The 24568-nt window shown below is 43.0% G+C and overlaps 1 protein-coding gene across 3 annotated transcripts; it reads left to right on the top strand.

Moving 5' to 3' along the window:
- The first annotated feature begins 126 nt into the window (after window positions 1-126).
- Window positions 127-24337, top strand: znf507 (zinc finger protein 507). Of its 3 annotated transcripts, XM_039613606.1 has the most exons (9): window positions 127-273; window positions 875-1025; window positions 2325-2391; window positions 3672-5993; window positions 7961-8078; window positions 8193-8301; window positions 16925-17029; window positions 20981-21115; window positions 22660-24337. In XM_039613606.1, the coding sequence occupies exons 4-9, from the start codon at window positions 3675-3677 to the stop codon at window positions 23117-23119; spliced, it is 3246 nt and encodes a 1081-aa protein (XP_039469540.1). In that variant the 5' UTR covers window positions 127-273; window positions 875-1025; window positions 2325-2391; window positions 3672-3674; the 3' UTR covers window positions 23120-24337. The 3 variants fall into 3 exon arrangements, with proteins under 3 accessions (XP_039469540.1, XP_031599562.1, XP_031599563.1); XM_031743702.2 differs by lacking the exon at window positions 875-1025; XM_031743703.2 differs by lacking the exons at window positions 875-1025; window positions 2325-2391.
- The last annotated feature ends 231 nt before the right edge of the window (window positions 24338-24568 follow it).

Below are 24568 nucleotides of genomic sequence, written 5' to 3'. Positions count from 1 at the left end.
ATTGTGGAAATTACTGCACTGGTTGGTTAGGTTGCAAGAAAAGTTAAAAGCGCTGCTTTTTACGAGGGGCACTTGAAGGCAACAGCAAGACAGTCTGTCAATCATCGGTCGGCGTCGGTCACCTGACTCAGACTCCGAGTCACGTGACTGTTATTCCATCCTCGCCATTTTGCAATGTGGGAGAGAGAGAGAGGGGCCACTTTTTATGGCTAACGAATAAAAGAAAGCGGTTTTATGTGCTGAGGACAAAGAGCGCCAAACGTCTCCGTGTCCGTGAGTATATTTTTATTTCCACACACCTTCGCGCTCCTCCGTTACCCATTAACCACAAGCAGCACGGACGCGTCCTTGTACATTCATGTGTCTCTCTGCTAGCAGTGTGTGAGACTCGTGTGTGTGTTTGACTAGCAGGCTGTGAGGCTAACAGCGGAGCTAACAGCGTGTGCCAGGCTCCTTTTGACTTTTCCCATCTTTTAAAAACGTGAAAATGTTTTTGTAGCGTGAAGGCAGCAGCAGTGTGTTGGCTCACATCAGCGGGTAAAAGGCTGCTTTTGTGTGAGATCTCACAGTGAGAGGCTGTGTGCAACTTCATCCTACAGGGGAGTGAAAGTGGATGGCATATTTTTAGATCCTGACATAACAGGTGCTCATCTGAGACGGGTTAAAGCACATGATGGAGTCCAGAGAGAAGCTGACTGATCGCAGGCGCATAAAAATGGAGTACAGACTGACTGTAGCTCGGATTCAGCTCATTTTGAATCTCTCCTCATCACAGAATTCAAAATTCAGCTGGTTGGATGAATACACTACGACATCCCGTCGTGGTTTTCCTTCCCCAAATGTCTATTCCACATGTTTTGATGTTTTCACACAGAAGCAGAAGTAGGAGAAAGAGGAAGTTTGTGGTCAGAAAGTGAGAAGGAGGGCAGTGTTATGACACGTGGAGATGGAAGGAATTCAGCCACAGGAGATGTGCCCGTTTCCTCTTCAGCTTCCCATGTAAACAAATGCACATGGTGCACAAGGTCTGTATTGACTGTGCAGGGACAGGACTTATCAGGAAGAAGTTAAGCTGTCACACTTATCCCATTAGTCGATTGACTGATTTCCTGTCACTAACTTCTTGGTAAATACTCGAGTGATAAATGTCATTAGTACAGATTTATTTTAAAAGACAGAGACAGATCGAAATGGTTTTGCAGTCTGTGTGGAAGTGATTCTCAAAGTGTGCCACACAAGAGGTTTTTTAATAGTTAACACCTTTTTTTTAAATTACAAGATCATCCAATTTATAGCTAGCTAGGAATACATTATACAACTTAATCCTTCTAAAAAGGATAAAATTCACGTTTATGTGAAGAATCAACAGGATATGTAGGATCCAAAAACACAAAAATATACTTTTGTTCAATAAAGTATTTACTATACAAAAGTATTGATATTAAAGAGGGAGGTCAGTTAAATTGAATGTTAAAAGAAGCGATTCAATAAATAAAAATGTAGATGTGATTCAATATGGAGCTTAAGCCTGAAATGTGGGATCAGAATCAGCTTTATTGACTAAGTATGTGTACACATATGAGGAAGTGAGAGTGTAGATGGACAACAGACAGTACTGACAACAACACAGCATGTTTATGGCGCAGAGTGTGAAGATGTTGGAGTAAATTATGAATTAACGGCTGGATAACTAGTTACTATATGTACAGTATAAAAATGAGGATTGACACTCTGAGTGTGTTGGGTGTTGATCAGCTGCTCTCTGCAGTTTGTCCTTTCCAGTAAATGCAAAAGTCCCCCAGATATTGTGATATGAGCCGGTTTGATACAGATTTTCTGTGTCTGTCTTCTTGGCAGTGAAGCCAGTAAGCGTCGCAGAGTGTGGTCACAGTCCATTAATTATCCACAGCCACAGTCAGCTGATGGAGGAATCCAGACAGTGTGTTGATTCAAACTGATTTCATACAGCACAAGCGATGAGGGAGAGCTTTACAACAGCGAGCAGTTCAACATTCAGGCCACAGAAACATTGTTTTGTAGTTACGTGTCAGATTTTCATCATCATCCACCTAAAAAGTCCTGAAGTCAGATATGGTCGCCCTGTGGTCCAGGACGTTTGAGCGCACCAACACCTCGCTACATAATGTTCATCAAGCTCCTGAACATTATTAAGACAGAAAAGAAGAATGACATCATCTTCAGTAGCTTGAGATCATTTTAACTGTTTACTCTTTGCAAACTCTGCCATCAAAGACACGCAGCACCGCAAACCTGTTTCTTCTTTCCAAACACACAGCTTCAGGTTACTGTATTTGTACTTGTAGGTAGATTTGGTCTGCAGAAGTCATCCTTCATCATATGCGCACTCTGCAGAGGAAACGCTGAGAACGGGTAAGCATTGCAAAACATAATGAAGGAAAAAATATTGAGATAGTAAAGCTACGATTTGATCCTCTGAGTGATTGGTGCTGGAATGAAGCTGTTTTTCTGCACTTTGGGACTTTGTCCAGAAGAGGAAAGTGAAACTCGCTTTGCAACAGCTGCAAGTCGAGTAAAATCGAACCAGTCAGCCGTCGTGACTGCCTGGTGTACGTTCAGCTGTGGCCTGTTAGTAAAAATTTGAATGAGCGAGTTTCTGTTCGTTACAGAAAAACTTTGCAACGATGAAACAAAGGAAAAGGACAAAAAAGGCTTCATGAAAGCGCAATAAAATAAAATAAGATAATCGTGTGGAAAGAAAGTTTCCACAAACATGAGAGATGCTGGTTGTCTTTGGTGGGTTTTTTGCCCCAGTGATCACGTCTTCTTGTCTTAGATATCTTAAACTGAAAGTATGACTCAGTGTTTTAATGGGTGTTAACTGTGTTACATGATAACTGTATTCATGTACAACTTTTCAAATTTCATGTTACAAAGTGCTTTACATGAGTATCAGAATAAACCAAAAATAACTGTTGTGAGAAATGCAAAGGAAATTAAAAAGGAAAGGGGGAAAAAAGGAAAAGCCTTCTTGTAAAAGTCTGTTTTAAGACACGACTTGAAGATCTGAATTTCCCCGGGCAGGCTGTTCCACATCCTCCAGACCTCAACTTCAAACACTCTGCACTCTTTTCGGCACGACACAGACAAAAGACCTCTGCCCGAGTGTCTTATAGGGTAGCAGGAGGTCAGAGATGGAGCTTGAAGCACAGCCAAGAAGAGTCTTTAAACAGTGGTTCTTTAAATGTTCCTATCTTGCATTGACCTGCACTGAGTCTGTGCCCCACAGTTAGAGAAACACTGCATTGCAGAGTGAGAAAGTGAAAAACTGCACTGAGGGCAGATGGTGGATGTGGACTCTTGACCAGCACTGTGTCTTTCCCAAGTTCAAATACAGCAGTTTCATATCTGGGGATTCCTATGTCTAATAAACACCAGCGGCCTTGAATAGTAGCGGTCCTGCTAACTCTGTCTAGCACTAAAAATAATGCACTTTGGATGTTCTTTCACATTGGTTTCACTTTTCAGATGTGGAAGCTATTTCCATCTTTTATGTCTAACATTTATGGCCATACTTCTTTTCTCTAACTTTTAAAAAATTCATTTATATTATAAATTAGGTCATCTACTTAAAAAGTTTACCGTGTAACACCAATCAGATTCCTCACTCTTTGTTCTCTGCTGTCTTCCAGGTCATGGAGGAGATCACTAATGTCATCACACACTCATCCGCTGCCTCGTCTTCCTGCTCCACGTCGTCGGCACTGGGCTCCCACACACGGCAAACCAAAGAGAAACAATCCTCCCAGGGTTTTCAGCAGAAACCAGCAGATGATTCTCTCATCCAGGTCATAAAGAAGCTCAGCAAGATTGTGGAGAAGCGGCCCCAGCGTCGCTGCACATCAGGGGGACAGAAAAGAGCGCTCCAAGTGGGGGAAAGGGGAGCTGAGCAGAGGGGCGGCTCTATATGTAAGAAAATTAAAAGGAACTTTAAGGAGGAGGTGGGTTTAGAGCGCAGCACAGCTGACAGCAGTCTTTCCTCACCTGTGTCAGGTGATGATAACAACAATGTGACCACCACGGTGGCAGAGGTAGCTGCCAACCCCAACAGCAGCAACCACAAGCGGACGGTGACGTGCTATCAGTGCAGCCTGTGCCCTTATCTTTCACAAACACTGCCCCTGCTGAAAGAACACCTGAAGCAGCACAACGAGCAGCACAGTGACCTCATCCTCATGTGCTCCGAGTGTCACTTTACCTCCAGAGACCACGAGCAGCTGGAGGCGCACGTCAGGATGCACTTTGACAATGGAGACAACCAGAAGAGGAAGTACCCGGTGAGTGAGGCGAAGGAAGAGGTTTTAAAAAAGCAGGATGTGGATCGAACAGGTGACAACTGCAGTGCAGGAACCGAAGTGAAGAAAAGCTCAGTGAGCTGTGCTAAGGAGTTGCCACAGAAGAAGAAGTGGTACAGTTATGAGGAGTATGGCCTGTACCGCTGCCTGATCTGCAGCTACGTTTGCAGTCAGCAGCGAATGCTCAAAACCCACGCCTGGAAGCACGCCGGCCTCGTCGACTGCTCCTATCCCATCTTTGAGGATGAAGATGGAGGTTCTGCAAAGAGAGAGGTGCAAGCGGCTCCTGACAATGCGTCTGCCAGAGAGGAAATAGTTGTTCTTCAAGATAAAAGCCTCCAAAAGCTCCCCACTGGCTTCAAGCTGCAGCTCTGCATGCCTGTGGCTGTCGAGGACAAACAGGAAGAGCTGAATCTTCAAGGCTCTCATCTCAGTGAAAGTCCAAAAACAGCAGAGGAAGAGGACGAGTACCCCATCAAAGACCTGACGTCTGAGGAGCCCGTGGTGGAGGTGCAGGTGACCACTGAGGCAGAGACGGAGGTGGAGATAGGCGGTCATCATGAAAGCACCTCTGTGACCGACAGCTTGCTGTCATCGGCTCAGAAGATCATCAACAGAAGCCCCAACAGCGCCGGCCATATCAATGTGATCGTAGAACGCCTTCCTTCAGCTGAGGACTCAGTCATGGCCTCTAACCCACTTCTGCTCAGCCCAGATGTGGACGGGGATAAGAGCTTACTGGAGAAAAAAGCAGAAGAGCAGGACCATGTGGAAGGTGTGAAAGATGAGGTGGTCCTCTGCTACAGTCCGGGGAACACTAACGAAAGCCAGCATTTAGGAGCCGATATCAAATCCTCCATCGCTAAAAGTAACGACCTTCCACGGGATGAAAACGTCCCCCCAGCTGGTCGCAAGAGGACGCACTCGGAGTCTCTCCGCCTGCACTCGCTGGCTGCCGAGGCCCTCGTGGCTATGCCTATGAGGACGCCCGAGCTGCCCAACTCTGGCGCCAAGGTAGCTCTGAAGACTGTTCCGGCACAGGCGCAGAGCCCGCAAGCAGGCCAGAAACCTACAGAGGGGGCTGCAGCCGGACAGAAGGCGTCTGACGTGGGAACGGCAGCAGCTATGCTGGACTGTAATGAGGGCAGAGAGGAGGCTCTGGGATCTCTGGGCCTGGGCAAAGGAGACGACGACGGGCCTGCAGCTAATGGCGGGATCAGCCTTTCCCTGCTCACAGTCATCGAAAGACTGCGGGAGCGCTCAGACCAGAACGCCTCGGACGAAGACATCTTGAAAGAGCTTCAAGATAACGCACAGTTCCAAAATGGAGCTGGAGTGGTCGCGGCGAACGGAGCGGGCAGCTACGTGTGCTCCAGTGTCCCGGGGATGGACGGGTTGGTCGGCTCTCCTGACAGCAGTCTGGTGGATTACATCCCCGGCAGCGAGAGGCCGTATCGCTGCCGCCTGTGTCGCTACAGCAGTGGCAATAAGGGCTACATTAAACAGCACCTGCGGGTGCACAGGCAGAGGGAGCCGTATCAGTGTCCCATCTGTGAGCACATCGCCTTAGACAGTAAAGACCTGGAAAACCACATGATCCACCACTGCAAGAGCCGGATGTACCAGTGCAAGCAGTGTCCAGATGCCTTCCACTACAAGGTGAGTGCGGTCCTTTCATTTGAAACATTTTTTAATCTAATCTTTCTTTCCAACATCGCACATGTGAGGATTTTCTGATGAGGATTTGTGGAAGAATGTAAATGACCAGGACTCCTCAGTTACAGAAGACATTGTTGTAGTAGGAGTGAATTTATCTGACTTTTTTCAAAAGGAATGAATGAAAAATATCCCAAAGAACAGGGCGTGAAAGGGGTATCAAGAGCATCAGTGTTGAACAAATGAAGCACAATAATGGCTTATTAATCCTGATGAATTGCTCAGCGCTACAGTTGAATGTGTCACACACATACTTGGCGTGGTGGGCGATCTTCTCCATGTGACTAACTGAAAGCATGCATGTGTGATTGTGGTCACTTCGTGCAGAGGTGACAGTTTATAACAGCATGTTGTTTTTTAATTAAATACATTTTTTAAATATCTTTGCAGAACACAAAGACTGTATATTGGAGTTTTTGTCTTTTGCTTTTGTTCTCGTAGTGAGGCTGTTATAAAGACGTATTCAGGTATGAATACAATACATATATTTTTGTATTCAGAGACTCTAAATGATTTTACTGTTATGTTTTGTCAGAGTTACGATTTTATGACTCCTTAAAAGGAAATTATGGACAGCAGGGGAACACAGTTACACAGATAATCATAATTTTAACATAGAATAATTGTCTAGTATTGACTATCACACAATAGCTGTATCATGGCGCTGTGATAATCATCGCCAGCATTTAGTGATGGTTTGCTTGTCACGTCATCCTCCAACCTTGATATTTTGAAGTTGCCACCAACACAAACAGCTGTGTGTATACTGGGTGTAGTTTATCGAGTCTTCTGGAGGTAAGGCCTGATTTTGACTCAGATAATCTTTATAGAGCGTACGACGTAACCTTCACAAGTGGCCGCCATCGTTGCCAGCATTTATGCTTGTGCTGGTGCATCGCGTCTTTATTACCTTGTGGTCGTGTCCCTGTGTTTTATATGCGGTGTCAGCTGGTAGAAACAAATAAGAGGCTGGTACTTCTTCCCTCCTGGGTCCCGGCTCTTTGTCTTGGTCAGTTTTTTTTGCCGGGACAAACACATTTGTCCTTCTAGTTTTTCCCATTTTTTCTACAATCCCTCATGTCTGTTCCACTTGTTTCATTAATCTCCCTCCAGAACTAACTTATGAACTTTCAAGTCCTTATGTTGAGGCTGTGATTTTTATTCCTTATATTGAGATTAATATTGTTGTTATTTAAAAAACAACAACAACTGCAGCTTAAAAGCATCCTGAAATACACAGGAGGAACTGAGGGGACTGAACATCCAATAGTTAGCTAGAATAGTGTCAGGCTGCTCATATTTAGCTGACATGTTTCTAAGTTTGACTGTTGATTGGTTCAGTGCTGGCAGAGCTGGGTCAGCTGTCTGCTTTATTCAAGACTTGTTGAGTGTTCCTCCTGCTTATAATGCCTCTGGTTTTATCTTCACCCAACACTGGAACATTTACTGAGTCCTCTCTCTTGTCAGCATCTCTTCTTGTCGGTCATCAAACGGTAATAATAGATTAAAGCTTGAGTCGATAAATTAGCTGAGAAATCACCTGTACCTTGGTATTTAGAAGTGCACGTTTTAGAGCTGCAAGGAAAGTTTGCAGCAGTCGGATGTAGGCGAAGGATAAAGGTATTGATTCCGCTGCTATCATCGGGCTCTGCTGGCTCTCTGCAGCAGAGATTATTAAGTTCATCATATTATCCAGCAGATCTGGGAGTTACGCTAAGAGTTTCTAATTGGGAGGTGTGAAAGCAGGCCCCCTGTTCTCATATCTGTGCCTGAGGTGTGAGGTAAAATGCCTAATAAAGACCACAAAGTGCATCATTGGGGAAATCTGCCAGCTGTTTTTAATCCATTCAGTGTATCATAATTACTTTATTTAGAAATCTCACAGTATGCCTGTTTCTTTTCATTTTTAGAGCCAGTTAAGAAACCATGAAAGAGAGCACCACAGCTTCAGCAGTGACGTGGAAATGCTCACACCAGTCGCTGAGACGGCGGCCACAATGGAGGAAACGGAGCGGGTAACAGATGAAGGTAAGACGTGTTTTATGTTTTTATGGCGCCATTAATTGTTACGATATTTAGCTGATGCCTCGGTGTTGTTCTCAACAAGTCGTAAAAGTCTGTTTACGTTGCCTTCTCTTACAGAAGGTAGTCCACAGAAGATGTACAAGTGCGACGTGTGCAACTACACCAGCTCTACGTACGTCGGGGTGAGGAACCACCGGCGCATTCATAACTCTGACAAACCTTATCGGTGAGTTGTGAAAGAAAACCTGCGCCATCTGCTCATTTCACCTCCCACTAGCCAAGTCTCACCTAAGGATAATATCCAAGTTTTAGCAGTTTTTTTTAAATTGTGTTTTTAAAAGTTAATCATTGTAGTAAGAAATCAACCTTTCATGTAATGTTAGTAACAGCAAAATTAGTGGCCTTGTGTTGACACATATCTTGTGAGATATTTGTTGCTGGCAAAGATGTCCTCCCCCAAACGCAGTCACGCCTGTTGTCCAGTGTCTAAGCAGCACATACATGTGAAGCTTCTCCTGAGAGAAATCTTTAAGTGCTTGAACTTCTCGGTAACACCTTGCACCCCTGTCACAGGTGTGGTGCACTGAATTTGACGCCACATCCTGTGTCATGCACCACAGTCTTTGTGGTGCTTTGGCCGGTCGTGCATTTTACTTTCTTTGTCACCTGATTGCCAAGATTTGAGTTTGTTTGTTTGTTTGTTTTTAAAGAAAGGAACAAAAAATGCCCCGCCTCTTGCCCCATGACACCTGAGGTAGGCTCCAGGGAGGGAGGGATGGATACAAATGAATAAATGGGATATGTGTATAGATGGATAAATGCATATTCTGTTAGTTAGAGTTATCATTGATGAGGACCTTAAAGGACCTAAAAGGTCTTTTGCACAGTCTAACAACAGCGAGCTGGGAGCAGCTTCATTATGATGCACTCTGTGCAGTGCTTAATGTTACTGGGAACATTTAAAAAGATTATTTTCATAGAATTTCACTTTTTTTACTAAATGTTGAACTAAATGGATAGTTTAGAAGAAAAAAATGTGTGACTGGCTCTTGTAAGGGTGAACCGGTACACTGTACATGATTCACTCGAACAATACAGTTTGTCAGCATGACTAATGATGGTGGCCGTTCCAACAGCACGGCTGCCAGCATTAATGCTGAAGTCTTATGTGTATGAAGATTGTAGATTTGAAGAGTTTTCTCAGCAAATCACTACAGATTCTCCAATTTTCACAGAAATCTTACATTTCTATGGAAATTGGACCCACTGGGTGTGAAAAAACAAATCAGAACGTCAGCCACGTCGTCGGCAGTGAATTTGAAACAGACAGTCTTGGGAAATATCTGCGAGTGATTGATGATAACAACAAATCGTTACTAAAGGGTAAGACGGTGAATCAACAGCTGCAAACGGCCCGCAGAGCTGAATGATCGTTTTTCTGTTATCTGTTTGAGGTTTCCTGCAGTGTGACACATTGTTTAAGTGGTAAAACACATAGTTGCCTTTTTTCCCCTTTGGATTTTGACAGTGATCTGTCTGTGAGTGTATTTAATGATTTTGTGTGTGTGGAGAGCTAGAGAAGGATCAGAGCAGCTTCTTCTGAATGACCTTAAAATTGATCATTTTTAGTTTTATAAAATAATGATTGTAAAGGTTCCTGTTCATGTTAGCCTGCGCAAACTGAACTTTGAGCAAGCTATTGCACAACCCCAAGTCTAACAGCAGAACATGTATGAGAAAGAGCGATAGCGAGCGAGAAAAAGATAGTAAATAAGTTATAAAGCAATATGGAAAAATACCACACCCATTGCAAACCTCATAAAGTTCCAGCAGCGGCTGTGGTCGTGCCTCTGTTTCATACGTGTCCTGTTTGAAATTCAGGCTCCAGTAAGATCTTTTTTCATTCTCACTTAGTGCACAACTAAAGATGGTCATTGAAAGTACGTGACACGCGCGAAACGCCAGCAAAGACACGGATCGAGAATCCCGACTGCTCAGAACGTCGTCCAAGCATTAATGCAAACGACCTTCCAATATCTCCACTGTTTATCTGAATGCATCTGTCTGCAAATGTCTTTCAAAGCTTTCCGAATCATAGTTTAACAGTTTCTGATGCATAGAGTGCAAAAAAAAATAGCATAACATTTTTGCTCCCAATTCTCATCTGGGAAACCTCTTAGCTTCCCGGGGGTGTGACCCATTCCCAGTGAAATGTAGCCCCTTAGTGATGCCTGCGATGCTTTTAGCCTGTGGCGGCAACGCTGGGTGAATTGTGATTGATGGTTTCTTGTAAACCTAGAGGAGTTTTTATTAGACGTTTAATCATTTATGAGCGCAGTGACGTGAGTATCCATTTGAAACATTACTAAGCTACTATAATTCAAAGAACACACAAAGTTTGACTTTTTCAGCTTAAAAATTAATAGAAAATAAGCAAAGTTGGATACAGATTATTACATTTAAGTAAGACATTAGGATATACACAAAAATCTCAAGACACTTAGATTTAAAAAGAAATGATAAGGATTGATTATTAAAATAAAAATGGTTAAAATAAGTTGCAAGTGTTAAGATGTTTGAGTAGTTGAAAACATTTCCATCTGTCAGTGGAAGCTGAACATTTGATCGCGTGAGGAAGGTTTTTCTGGATTTTTGGAGCAACGGCACGATCTTCCTTATTAACCTCCACTGACCTCATGGGACAGAAACAGGTGGTCTGAAGACATTAGAGTCCAGCAGTACATTAGGGCAGAGAAATTGAGAACACATAAGTCTGTGGATCTTAAAATAATTTTTGGATTTAACAGAAAGCTAGTACCAGTGTAATGCTTTCTGTTGTTCTCACAGTTCAGCGCCAGATGATAAGTGTTTATAGAGATTAATGTAGTGGTGGAAACAGCAAAACTTGACAAACTGTGAAAGCAGATCAAATCTGAATGGTGTCGTGTTAGCTGAAGATGCATCCCTCTACCACAGAACAGCAAACAGTTTATCACTCTTTGATTTTCACAGTCAGATTCTGCTTTTCTCCAGGAGAATTAAAGCCGTAAATTATCAAATTATCTTATAAAAGCATGAGTAATTTATCAAGTGTCCATATTTCACATATTATTTTTAAAAACGTGTAAAACATGTTTTATGTCTGTTTTATACTTGAGTGGTGGTAGCGCTAAGGCAGCCCGCGGGCAGTCACGGACGACTGGTGTACCTGTCGAGTGTTTATTGTCGGGTGGGGGCGGTGTCAGAAACACGCGGTACGACCGGTCAGTGGGCTGCTCTTGCTTGTCCTGCTGAATGTTTGAAAGTCCTAACATACAAAGAGCTTAACAACGATGAAAATTATTTGCTACAGCTGCTGTCTGTACTTTTGATCTTTGATGGTTTTTACACGTATGCAGATGGACACATTAACTAGACCTTAAATTACATTTTACTCAGTTAAATTCTGAACTACAGTTTTGGTGTCTTTTCCCTCAGGGTCAGACACGTTGTCTTTGAGTAAAGCAAAACACATTTTCTGTTTTTCATGTAGAAGGTATCCACGTCATGGTAGTGTAAGGAGCTTGGACAGAAAGTGACCCCTTTAAGTTTGCTGAAGACATTCACCTCTCATCCAAGTAGCTTCTTCAGTTCTAGAACCAGATATTTAAACCCTAGTGGGGGGTTGTCCCTTAAGAGGGTCATTGGCCTACTATTAATCATGAGCCTCACATGAGCCATGGTGGGAAAAAAGGGCACGGGTCAATACCATCAGAGGTTTTGGGTGGAACTACTGTGAGACCTTGCCTCACCCTGTCATGTGACTTATTGTAGTAACTGGAAGCAAGATGTGAGTGGGCGTAAGGTTCCTTGGAAGGTTACTAAAAGCTACATTGTTGACTGTAGGTGTCATAAGCCACGCCCTCTGTTCAGTGAGGATCCTTCGCAGTGGTGTGAAACCGAAAACCTCTTTTACATCTTGGCTTATGTGATGAGGTTTAAATACCTGGGCTTCTTCACCATTTGGTTTTAGAACTGAAAACTGAAAAACCAGCTGCTTTCTGTCCACGCTCCTTGGATATTTTCATTCTTTATCCTTTTTTTTTTTTTAATATGGCATTGTCATAAGAGATAAAGTTGATCTTCATAATGAATATTAATATTAAAGTTCCTAAAACCACCAGAGAACTTTTGCAGATATCATTGATTAATGCTGTGTGTGTGTAGGGTTAACATTGATCTTATTCCCGTGTTGAGGTTCAGCGGGGAACAAATGCCACGGCTTTTTCATTGAAACTGTTCACGTTCTGCCCGTCATGCTTTGAAAGTTTTCCATTTCTTCGTGTTTGCCGTCATGCTGTGTTTGTGTATTTGAATGTACAGAATAGTGCTGGTTGCAGGAATGCTATATGACCTTTAGCAAGACGCTGATACATCAGGGAAGTAGACTGAAAGCTCTCCAGTTTCTCAGGTTCATTGCATGTCTCGTTTGATGCAAGTTGCATAAAAGTGACGTTTCCTGCATGTCAGAAATAAAACAATGCATGAGTGTATAGTGAAGGGTTTGTTGGTGTCCACTTTAAGTGAAAAGAGCACTTTTAGAGCCTACTGTGACTTCTACATGGTGACAGAGCATTGCCTTTTTTAGTTTTGAGTTCCCCTTTGAGGCACACTGAGTTATTTAAATTGTATTTGCTAATTCTCATTCATGTCCTATTACTTTAAGAGATACTTGAGCTTTGCATGTCATTTTAAACTGGTCCTTTAGAGGGCAGTAAACGCCTAGAAATGCTCCTAGCAGCACAGCGATCTCCTGTGTAGGCACAGGCACACTCTGTCACACAGTGCCCTCACTTTGTCCCTCTCCCACTCTCTGTGTTAGCACAGCTCAAACTCAAAGCACAAACTTTAGGTTGGTTTCTTAACAGAGCACTGACGTTTGTGCTGTAAAGTCAGAATTATGTTCGCCTGATTTCTTTTCGCTCTTGTAAAGGTCAGGCAGCTTCCAATTTAGTTTGGAGTCAGTGTGATCAAAAATTTTGCGAGGTACTTGTGTGAGAATGCCGAGTCGGGAGTTGTTGGCTCATGCAGGTGTGAATATTGAAGGAAGCACATGTAAACAGGTGGAAACAGGAGATTTTTTTTATATTTTGGCAGTGAAGAAAATGAGCGGCTGGATGGTGGCTTGTTATGCCCTTATCCTCATGCTTTCATGAGGACAGATCAAATTACACCTGAAATTAAAGTGAACCTGCAGTGACTAGTCAATCGACAGAAATCAATTTGGACTTCTTTTCTTTTTTTAATGTTTCCAGCTTCTCAAATGTCAGGCCTCCACTTTTCTTTCAGATGTGTGATAGAAAACTGTACCCTGACTTTTTCACTTTTTTATGACATTTGATAACCAAAGCAAATCCTCGATTAAACAAGAAGCCAATGGGCAGATTAATCTATAATGAGAATATTGTTAATTAAAGGCCTAAATTAAATGTCAACACGTAAAGGTCAACCCTTTACTTTTATACTTAAACTGGTGAAACTCACATTTCTGCCTGCTCACATGCACATATTGCGCGTTTAAAGTGTCTCATATCAGGAAGAAACTTGTGTGTCATGTCAGAGCAGTACAGAGTGCTCTGCCACGTTTTCTGTGGCTTTGGCTCGGTGCTCCAGCACACTGGAGGTTGAAGTGCTGACCTTCAGCTTCGAGTGCAGCGCAGAAGGATAATGACAGGGCTACAGTTCTGTGCTGTTCAACACCCAAGCTGGAAGTAAACATCCTCCAATAAAAGCTGAAAGTCAGCACATCAGTCACACAGAAGACTGTCACTGTAAAAATATGCACAGGCTGCGATGTTTTTACAAGTAATCAAACACTGTGCTGTGCGCACGGCCGCTGTGCGCTCTGATGTATGCAGCGTTTCACCAAAAGTATCATACACTGGTTTAAATTTGCTCCTTTGTGTTTGGGTATGATTACATCACCGTTAAAGCAGGCTCAGTCTGCCTAGTTTTATTTTCTGCTGCATACAGCTGCATACAGTCATGTGAAAGTGAAGTAAATCTTTACTCTCTCCATAGGAATTATAAAGGCAAGTAGCAGCCAGGTGCTGCTAATCAGATGTGCTTGGTTAATCATCAGCACCTCCTATAAAAGCAGATGTTTCACCAGTTTGCTGGTCTGAAGCACTCTGATGCGTGTTAGTACAGAGCTGCACTAACATAGCTGCAGGGGTGGACGTCCCAGCAAAATGAACCCAAGGTCAGAGAAGCTGCAGAAAACCTCAGAGCTCCGTCCCAGACTCTACAAGCCTCAGTTGGCATGTCGAATTTTCAGGTTCATTGCAGCACAGTAGGAATAGGTGGAGCAAGTATGGCTTGTTTAGAAGGGTTCCCAGGAGAAAGCCTCTTTTCTCTAAACATGGCAGCACGGCTTAGGTTTGCAGACACGACTCATGCAAACTTCCAATCACAGTTTTCAGAGGAGTGATGATTTGGGCTTGTTTTGCATCCCCTGGTCCTGAGCATCTTCCAGTCACTGAGTCAAACATGAACTCCTCTGTGTACCAAAGTATACACTACGTGTCAGACGGGTAAAACTTGGCCAAAATAGTGACGCAACAGGACAACAATCCCAAACTCACCAGTGAATCTATAACAGAATGACTTGAAAACATAAGAATTACAGTGGCCCAGTCAAATTTCAGACTCAACCTCATTAAAATGCTGTGGCAGGACCTCAGGAGAGCTGTGGATAAACAAATACCTGCAGACCTTTAATTAATTGAAGAAATGTTGTTTTGAAAAAAAAAGTGTGAGGAAACGTTCCTCCACAGTGATGTGAGAACTGTTACAGTCATACCTCAGTTATTCCTGCTTCCACAACCTTCTGAATCAAAGGGTGTGCATAGTTTTTTCACATGACTTAATAGAGTCCAGTGAAAACCTTCTTTATTCACATGACAATACAGGGTGTTCATATTAAACATGGTCAACGTTTCAAATAATGTGGTCAGTATGAAGGAAATGTTACGTTTGGGCCACGTAGGCCAAAAGCTCCGACTTTTTAAACTCTCAGGTTCTGGCAGTTTTGTCTTGTCTAATCCTTGACTTGATTGAAAGTAGGCACCCCTTATCTGTTCATCTCATCCCCCAGAAGCTCCAACCACTTGCGTTAGGGTAGTACAAAGGGAGATAAACATCTACCTGAACAAAGGCCTAGTAAAAAATTAATAAGGAATTCATGTGAACTTTAAATTCTGAAAAACTACTTTCATGGAGTCCAAGAATAAAACTATGAATCTACAAATGAGCACAATGGGTCCCCTTTAACTCACGAGCTGTTCTCAGCCCGTGCAGGCCGTCAGCTGTTAGAGGAAATCCGTGCAATTAGGAGTTGGAATATATAATTGAAATTGAGTATGAGGTCTGAACGTTATACAGTAACACTACTCTGACAGTAATACCATCGCTGTTATCATCTGATGGCATAACATCTGGACTGCATTACAGCAGGACTTGAAGGGAAACAGCAGAGTGCAAAGATGCCCATTATCATGCCTGAAACTCTCATTAGTATTCATTCGTCAAACCGTTCAACACAAGTATGAAAACATAGTGCTGACTACATACTGTAGTCTATTAGGATCCCTGTTAGATCTGCTGTAGAGCCCTGCTGGTCGTTCCGGGGTCTGCCCATAATATTACCATAACTGTGCTGGTGGTAATAAACAGCTGGAAATGTAATGTACTTTATCTGTTTATGGGGAAGAAATGGTTTGATTGAAAACATTCTGCTGTAAGCTTATAATCATTTATTAGGTTGCTAAATACTCTTATTTCTAGTAGCGTTAGCAGCCAATAAGTACTTTTCTGTTCTCATTTCTCATGTAACTAGTTGCACAAATCATTACCCAGCAATATAACTACCCTTTTATATGCTAGATGACCCGCATGCTGTCAACACCTGGGTGTTAGCTACCATAGCTTAGCCTAGTTTAGCATAAAGTCAGAAAACGGGGGCAAGCAGTTTTCTAGACTCTGTCCTAATGTGTCAAAACCTGCTAAACAAGTTAAACAATTCGTTATTAAAAAGATGTTTAAATGAGTTTGGTAGAAAAAGGAAACAAAAATTCTCTCAAAGCTGTTTTAATTTGAATTTACAGTTTCCCTGTTGCTTTCTCAAAAGCTCCAAACTTGGAAGCGTTACCTTTCTACAAGTTTAAGTTTCTCGGGGCAAGGCCACATTCATTTCCATGTAGCACACAATAAACCAAAGCTCCATAAATAATTTATGATAAATTCACAGTTTGTTCTCTCCTTGAATTACAGTTGCTGAAATATTAATAGGTGCAATTAATCCAGCCCACATGTTGCGGTTGTTGTAGTTACAGGAGAAACCAGTTTGTAACTTGAGCCAAATTAACCTAAAAATGAATCTAGACATGTCCACTGTGGTGAAATCAATTTTGAAGTGAAAAGTGTGTGTGTGTGTGTGTGTGTGTGTGTGTGTGTGTGTGTGTGTGTGTCTGACTTTAATGCTGTGCGGCTGATGGCAGCGAGCCGAGTGTATCCTCTTCCTGCAATCCTCGTACAGTGCAGTATCTGCCTCTAAGCTACTAGAAGTGCCAATTTCATCGCTCAGCCACAGTGCAAGTGTAAGAAAGTAGAAAACACTGTCATTTATTTCTTTTGTTAAAGTAGGAATGTCCTGCCTTCTTTGCTCCAAGTCCTTTATCTCAACACACCGACTTCAAAATGCTGCTTCTGTAGCTGCATTTCCCAGTTTAATAAGCTGCTCTGTCTTCTCCGTCTTCTCTCATATCTCTCTTTTTGCTTTTCTTTTTTTAATTTCTAAATGCCCCCGGCAGGTGCTGCAGCTGCGATTTTGCCACCACCAACATGAACAGTTTAAAGAGCCACATGAGGAGGCACCCTCAGGAGCACCAGGCCGTGCAGCTGCTGGAGCAGTACAGGTGAGAAACTTCAAACACGCTCCCACCACAGGGAGTGATGATAACAATGACCGCTGGACTTCTGAGGTGAGAATGAAGAGCTGTGTGTGTCCAGAAGAAGCTGCGGGCTGTTTTACGAACACGTGTTCTAATAGGATTCCCTCCAAACTCCACAGTCCGCAGTTTCACCCAGTGTTGAGGCAAAATTCACAGAGACAAAGACGGCAGTCTGTAGGTGGGTGAAAACAGTGCAGTCGATAAAACATAAACAAAACCGTTAAAGTGTACTTGAGTCTTATTATAATTAAGCTAAAATTATCAACACATAAGCCAAGTTGGCTGGAATGATCTCAGTCAGACACAACTTCATAGTCATCACACACAAAACTAGCAGGACTTGCATGTCCTTCAGGGGTCGACCTGAAATCCAGAAGAGGCAACAAACCAAACTCTTAGCAAAACAAAATTCCCAAAGGCTGCGGCTCACTTGCAGCTCGTTAGCAGTTACCCTTGCAAACTTTTTCCATTTCTCTCAGAGTCGATGAGACACCTGTTGTGCTTTTTTTTTTTTTTTTTTAATGAAAGTCGTTCTTTCACACTTTTCCTTACCAGGAGGCAAAATGCCTCAAAGCTCTGGGTTACAATCAGTCAGGTGCATAAATTCTGTTTCCTGGATTCAGTTGTTAGTGATCACTCTCCAGCCTGAAAATCCAGTCTGTGGTCAGCCAGCAGATGCTCCTTATCACCAATCGCTGTCCAGTTCATCTCACCGGTCTGCCCAAACAGACTTTTACTGGTGAAATTGTCTTAAATTCAGTTCGGATCCGTTTAAAATGTGCCATGATCCACGTTCAGCCCTTTGAACCTTTATTTTTTTTTAAATATGTTAGTAGGATGAGATTAAATTCACTCCAGCAGGAAACCCTGAAGAAGCCCGCTGGTATAGAAAAACAAGTTGAGTGTTTTGTGTCCTTTGCACATTAATAAACACATTCAGACTTTTACACTAGATTTTGAATCAGCTTTGTGTTTACTTGGAAACATATGACCTTAGATTTTCTTTAAAGTGGTATTTGAAAGGTCCGTAGGTTACCTGTGTGGGTCAGAACCTGTTTGTGACCACATGCGTGCACTCTCAGTCCGGAGATTTAAGGAGTGGGCTTCTGATTGCAAGTTTAGTGGATGGCGGGTGGAGAAAGTGAACGGCAGTCAACACTCGACTCTCCTTAAAATGTTAAATCCTCAACCCCGAGCGAGACTCTGATTGCTGATTTCCACTTCACTGAGCACTTGTCCTCGGTACCTGCGAGGCTTCAACGCTCGTTTCCATACATTCAAAATGGCACAGACGCTGCCTTCTTTCTCTTTCATAACGAGGAGGGACTTGAGGGAGACGGACTGCTTTAAAAGTAAAGTAGCAGAGGATGAGATATCTTGACTTTTCGGGTGACTTTCACACCTTTTGTTTGGTCTGAAGCGAGGCGTCACAGCGAGTCTTGGAGAACGCTAGACATAACATGCTGCGACTGCTGGTGCTCATTACTTACAGTCTCCTTTTTGCAAATACTCATTTAAAACTAACAAGACGTAGTCTGAATTTTCAGTTTTAGATTTCTAATAATAATAACATGTGTATTTGTATAGCAGGGTAACAGAGTGCTTCCCAGAAACACAGAGTAAAAGAACAAACTGGGAGAAATTACAAAAGCAATTTATATGTTTGTTATAAATGACTCAAGTGCAGCATCAACATAAGATAATAATGTGATTCCACACTTAAAATTAATATTAAAATAAAAAAATGTATACTAAAAATGACCAAAAACGGAGGATATGAGTCTTTAGCAGCGATTTTAAAGAAGACACTGGATGTCCTCGGGCAGGTCATTCCACACCGAGGAAACAAACACAAACCCCTCGATCGCCTTTTGTCTCCAGGTGTGAGGCAGAAACAGTTAATGGTTTCTGTCGAGGATCTCAGGGTTTCACGGATTATCACACTCAAGCAAATCTCTTGTGACGCTGTGCAGATTTAAATGCTGGCTCACTGTTGAGAGCAGAGGGCCAATCACAGGGAGCCACGCCCAACGTGGAGGGAGGATGGAGAGAGATCTGCCACAGATGTAACCAAGTATTAACAAATATAATGCCCCAGGTTTGTACAAGCAGCGAGTGATGCATAATGAGATTTTGCGGTAACAAGAGCCTGTTTACATTATGAATGGAACTGGGCACACACAACCTGTTGTAGTGCACCTGTGTGCACCTTCCTCCATTCTTGTGAATCTATGGTCCTCCCTCCCTCTTCGTTGCCCACAGCCTTTTTCTGTCCTGTTTGCAAAAACCGCTCCATCTCTGCATCTGCATTTCTACACAGCACCTCCTCATTACCTCTGTTTCCTTCACCTACATGTCGAGTGAAGTCTGCTCCAGTCACCTCTCAGGAGACATGCTTATTCTAGGGTTGCACCTTCAAAAACAAACCAAAACGACGTCTCTTAAAATGATCATGGGTTCATACGCTACTCTGCATTTAGATATTATTAATCACTGCCCCAGTGTGTCTTTGTCTTGTCTTCCTCTCCTCACCCCCAACCGGTCGCAGCAGATGGCTGCACCTCCCTGAGCCCGGTGCTGCCGGAGGGTTCTTCCTTCCCACTGTCACCGAGTGCTTGCTCACGCGGTGGGTCGCCTTGTTCGGGTTTTCTCTGTATTACTGTAGAGTCTCTACAGTATAAAGCACTTTGAGGCGACTGCTTGTGAGTTGGTCGCTATACAAATACAAATAAAAGAAAGTGTGACTCCTTGAAAACAAAGTATAAAGAAACCACGAGAGACTCAAGACTTGTGATTTTTACGGCACCACAGAAAAAGCAAGTACTGTCAAATTTTCAGAGTTTTGAGGTAGACTTGGTATGACTGTATCTTTTCTGGTGACCTGTGCGTGCACGTGTGAGCGCATGTGTGTGTGCCACGTAACTGTAACTCCATTTCCGTTTAAAATTCCTTTTCACCTGTAGAAGGTGGATCTGGTTCCAGTCGTTGGCTCCGTGCTGTCAGTTTTCTCAGCAGCAGAAAGGAAGCAAAGCAAACAAATGAACACGGCAGAGTTTGATTGACTTTGCCTGTCAGAGGCAGCTGTTTGACGGCTGTTGGTTCAGTCTTTGTGGGATGCTGACGGGCTGGATTAATTGGCTATAGATTTTCCCCGATCCTTTTGTGGAGATTGTTATTTTATTTAGTTTTAAATTTCTCATTACTCTTTGAGGCCTCGAGGCATCAAGCGTGATGAAAAGCAACACAAAAGCACAACGCTGTGAAATGGAGCAGAAGAGAGAATTTTTAAATGCACCATCAAAACCATCTGTCAGCTCCAAAAAGATTGTGGGGTTTTTTTCTGGTGGTGTCAAAAAGCATCTGCTGCTTCCAGAATAAACTGGGCCTGATCGCGTCTTCAAGACGACGATGGAGCCGAAGTATACATTTTCTAAAGTGAGTCAGTAACTGGGAGAAAGAAACGGGCCATTATCACGCGCTAATCTACTGCTATGTGATTTCATTTTAACGACATCGTGGCTTGTTTTATAAATAACATGTTCTGAGCGTGTTCAGTCAGCTGTTCGGGGGGAGGGGGTGCATGATGTCTTTATCCTTAATGATATTTGCAAGTGAAAGTGTTTGAATAGATCTAAAACTCCATAATTCTTTTAATTTTGACAAATGAGTCCAGCAGCGTGCTGCAAATCCGATTTCCTCTCTCCCCTCTTTGTCTCCGTCTCTCAAGCTCGGTGTCCCCCGTGGAGTGTTCAGTCAGGATGATTCCTCTTGATAGAAAGTAGAAGGATTAGTAAAACCTCAGTACACACATTAAGTCATCTTCAGCTTGAGCCCCTCTCACTCCTTTGCTCATATTCCCTCCATTATTTATTTATTTTTTTGCTCCTCTTATTTTTTCCTCTTCCTCTCTTTCAGGTGCTCTCTGTGTGGCTACGTGTGCAGTCACCCGCCATCGCTTAAATCCCACATGTGGAAGCACGCCGGAGACCAGAACTACAACTACGAGCAGGTTAACAAAGCCATTAACGAGGCGATCTCCCAGAGCAGCCGGTAAGCACATAAACTGCAGTTTAGGGGTCTCGGTCCTTCAGCCTTCTTTCAAGTTTTATCTCTGTGTTTGTAAATGTCAACAGTAAATCAACTGGCAGTGCTCTTCACGTCCTGGGATTATACAGGTTATAATGGTTTTAAAGGTAGTCTAATGGAGTGGTCATGTAAACAAAGAAAATAATTTTATTTAGTGTTGCTGGTTTGTTTCTGAAGCCTCTTTCAGCAGGTAGCTGTCACAAGTTTTTCTGTGAATATTTGGCTGTGTGTGCTTTCTGTTGACTCGTCTGCAGAAAAAGTTGATATAATAGTAATAATAATAATCACTTATCTCGCCTATAATTCTGTTTTTATGTAGAATATATGACTTTCAGCTAATTGCCTTCATCATTTATACTCTAAATTTCATGTTATAAGGAGGTAGTGTGCAGTGTTTCGTGCAAAACGTGCTGAATATGCAGCTGTGGCAATGCATGCACATGCAAGCACTGCCATGGGGAAACTTTCCGTGAACTTTATATGCAGTCCTGTGAAAAGTAAAAGTACCCTCTTACTGCTTCCATAGGAATTGAGGGGGAGAGGTGCTGCTGATCAGATATACTTGATGAATAAAAATGAGATGATCTGGAGAATTCAGGTGTGTTAACACAATGCCACAGTCTTCCCAGGATTGGACGTCCCACCTCAGACTCTGCAGGCCTCAGTTAGCATGTTAAAGGTTAAAGTTCACGATGGTACAGTAATATAAGCACTGAACAAGTTTGTTTGGAAGTGCTGCTGGATTGTTTACAGTATTATGAGCTATTTTAATGTAATTATTTTTAATTTTTAAATATTGTATACCCCTGAGTCCCATTTAAAATTTGCTTTGCATCCACTGTTTGAGTCCCAGCTCCGACAGTCTCGGCCGTTGTGTCCTTGGGCAAGACACTTCACCCGTTGCCTACTGGTGGTGGTCAGAGGGGCCGGTGGCGCCAGTGTCCGGCAGCCTCGCCTCTGTCAGTGCGCCCCAGGGCGGCTGTGGCTACAACGTAGCTTGCCATCATCAGTGTGTGAATGGGTGGATGACTGAATGTAGTGTAAAGCCCTTTGGGGTCCATAGGGACTAAGTAAAGCGCTATACAAATACAGGCCATTTACCATTTATTTTTACCAAGGTGCTCAATGACTGATGATGATTTATTGGTGGAAAATTGGCAAAAAGCCTTTTAACTTGGAAACTATGATTCTTACAAGTGTGCTGTGTATTGTCAATATATAGAAAGTACCATATAAAGATTTAACATATCATGTCACATTTGACCTCTGACCTCTACACATGTTCTACACCCACAAAATTAAAGAACTGTGTTTGTCTGCACTTTGCACTTATTTTTACTTTTTACTACGAGGACGGCCGGTACAGCGACCTGACCGTCCTCCCAGTCGGGGGAGGAAAAGAAACCCTGTAAAATGTCAGTGCCGTACAAACGCTGAGGGTGACACCAGTAACCAAGAGTGAGGCTTCTTATTTTTCATCTCATGATTTTACCCTCTGCTTCTTTCAGAGCTCCTCAGAAGTTATCTGCGGTGGTAGAGTCTGTGGCAGAGCGCCCGGCAGTGTCCCCACGCTCAAAGGACAAAGCAAAGAGCACAGCGGATCCACCGCTAACACCCACATCAGCAACTAAAGCTGTTCTGTCAGCTGACAGCCCAGTGGGCTTCTCCACACCTCCCACAGATCCTTCAAAGTGGTCCCCCGAGTCCGTAAGCCCCCAGGGGAAGGACCCCGCGCAGCTTCAGTCTCAGTCCCAGAGCCATTCACGCACGGGCCAGCTCCCCCCGCCGGGCCCCGGCATGGAGTACTGTGTGCTCTTGTTCTGCTGCTGCATCTGCGGCTTCGAGTCCACCAGCAAAGAGCGACTGATGGAGCACATGAAGGAGCACGAGGGAGACATCATCAGCATCATCCTGAACAAGGAGCAGCAGCAGTCAGAAGCACAAGCAAGCCTCCAAACAGCAGAGTGACACATGCACTTTCCCCCCTCCCCGTCCTCACTTTAACCCCCACCCTGTGCTTTCACAAGCTTTTCATTAGGTTTCTGTCCGCCAGCGAGACCGCGGAGGAAACATTTTAAATCTACTGTATCACAGTAGTCCAGTCATTTCAGTGACGGTACTCTGATTGGTTCGGTTGTTGCATCAAAAGGTTACGTTTGTAAGGCTGCGATGACTCGTGTGCACACATTTCAGAACAAACGATGAAATGTTTTATTGACGATGTTCTTTCAAAAGGAATGTTTAAAAAACGATTGACAGTGCTATAAGCCGTTAATATTTGTGTCAAATAATTACACACTAAATGACGCAAAATGTGTCTGTAGGGAAGCGATTTTGCTTTCAAGGGAGGAGCCCAAGCTCTTGACTCAAGTCCGTTTTTCCACTCTACAGGGACGTGTTCATACCTCACAAAACCACGCGATCCCTCAACCAGAAAAGATTTCCATATTTTCAAGTCTAATCCATATATTTTTGATTCTAAGGCAGCTCTTTTATTGCTACTGTATTTAATGTATTTAATCTGACAGAGTTGAAGCTCTAGCCAAGTAGTGGAGGTGCAGACTCACCGATGCCTAAAAAGGCATTTACCACAGCTTAAAAAAACCTTTCAATATTTATCTGTTTATTTTAATGCATGTTAAGTTCCGTTATGCCAATTTAAACGACGATCTTTGTTATATCTTCTTTTTGTGGCTCTTATTGTAACTTTACTGTTTGTTAAGTAGCTTCTTTAGCAGAGACCCTGATAGTTCTCAAAGGTGGAGCATAAGTTGACCGGAGCAAAGCAGGAACTGGCCTTTGGATCGGCACCAGTTTTCAGTTGGTGTAAAAGCATGTCGACAAAAGGAATAACAAAAAGGGAAGCTGGGATCGGCGGGGCTCGTGTTGTAATACGACGGCGTGTCGATGTTTGAAAGCGGGTTTATGTCATATCGAATGCGACGCAATTATCACTCGATTGTGATTGTGGTGCTAGGTTCACTTTAAGACTTGTCATTGAAGGTATTTTTATAGCTCATGCTGTTTATGATGTATATAATAACATTTTTATAAGGACATTTCCACTTTTTGTCAGTGTTTTTAAAAATATAAACTTTCTAGTATCGGCTTGAAGCGGCCGCTGTCCCAGCTTGAACATGCCTGAAATGAGAAGACGTGGATGTGAAAATAAAGTTTTTAAGTCAACGTGTTTTTGGGTGTTTCTGGCGTAGTCCCGTGTCCTCTCACTGCAGGCCTCAGCCCAGCTCTTTCAAACAATGAATGGCAGCAATAGTATTCACTGACATCTTTTGAGCATAAAAAAATTGAAACCTGGTATTTTAAAAGTTGCTCAAAGTGTGCAAGACACATCTGGAGGAGATGATATTTACCTGGGTGTCACTCACTGACCCTCGCTGTCATTCAGGAGGTTCAAGT

The sequence above is a fragment of the Oreochromis aureus genome, linkage group 1 (assembly GCF_013358895.1).
Source record: "Oreochromis aureus strain Israel breed Guangdong linkage group 1, ZZ_aureus, whole genome shotgun sequence".
Lineage (NCBI taxonomy): Eukaryota > Metazoa > Chordata > Actinopteri > Cichliformes > Cichlidae > Oreochromis > Oreochromis aureus.
Note: the sequence above shows the minus strand (reverse complement) of the source record. Positions and strands in the feature narration are given on the sequence as shown.

Bases quoted from the DNA above. Each gene is read 5' to 3' on its own strand.
- znf507 (XM_031743703.2), top strand. From the start codon at position 3,675: ATGGAGGAGATCACTAATGTCATCACACACTCATCCGCTGCCTCGTCT. The intron at 5,994-7,960 runs GTGAGTGCGGTC...TTTCATTTTTAG, and splicing joins CAGATGCCTTCCACTACAAG to AGCCAGTTAAGAAACCATGA. The intron at 8,079-8,192 runs GTAAGACGTGTT...CTTCTCTTACAG, and splicing joins GGAGCGGGTAACAGATGAAG to AAGGTAGTCCACAGAAGATG.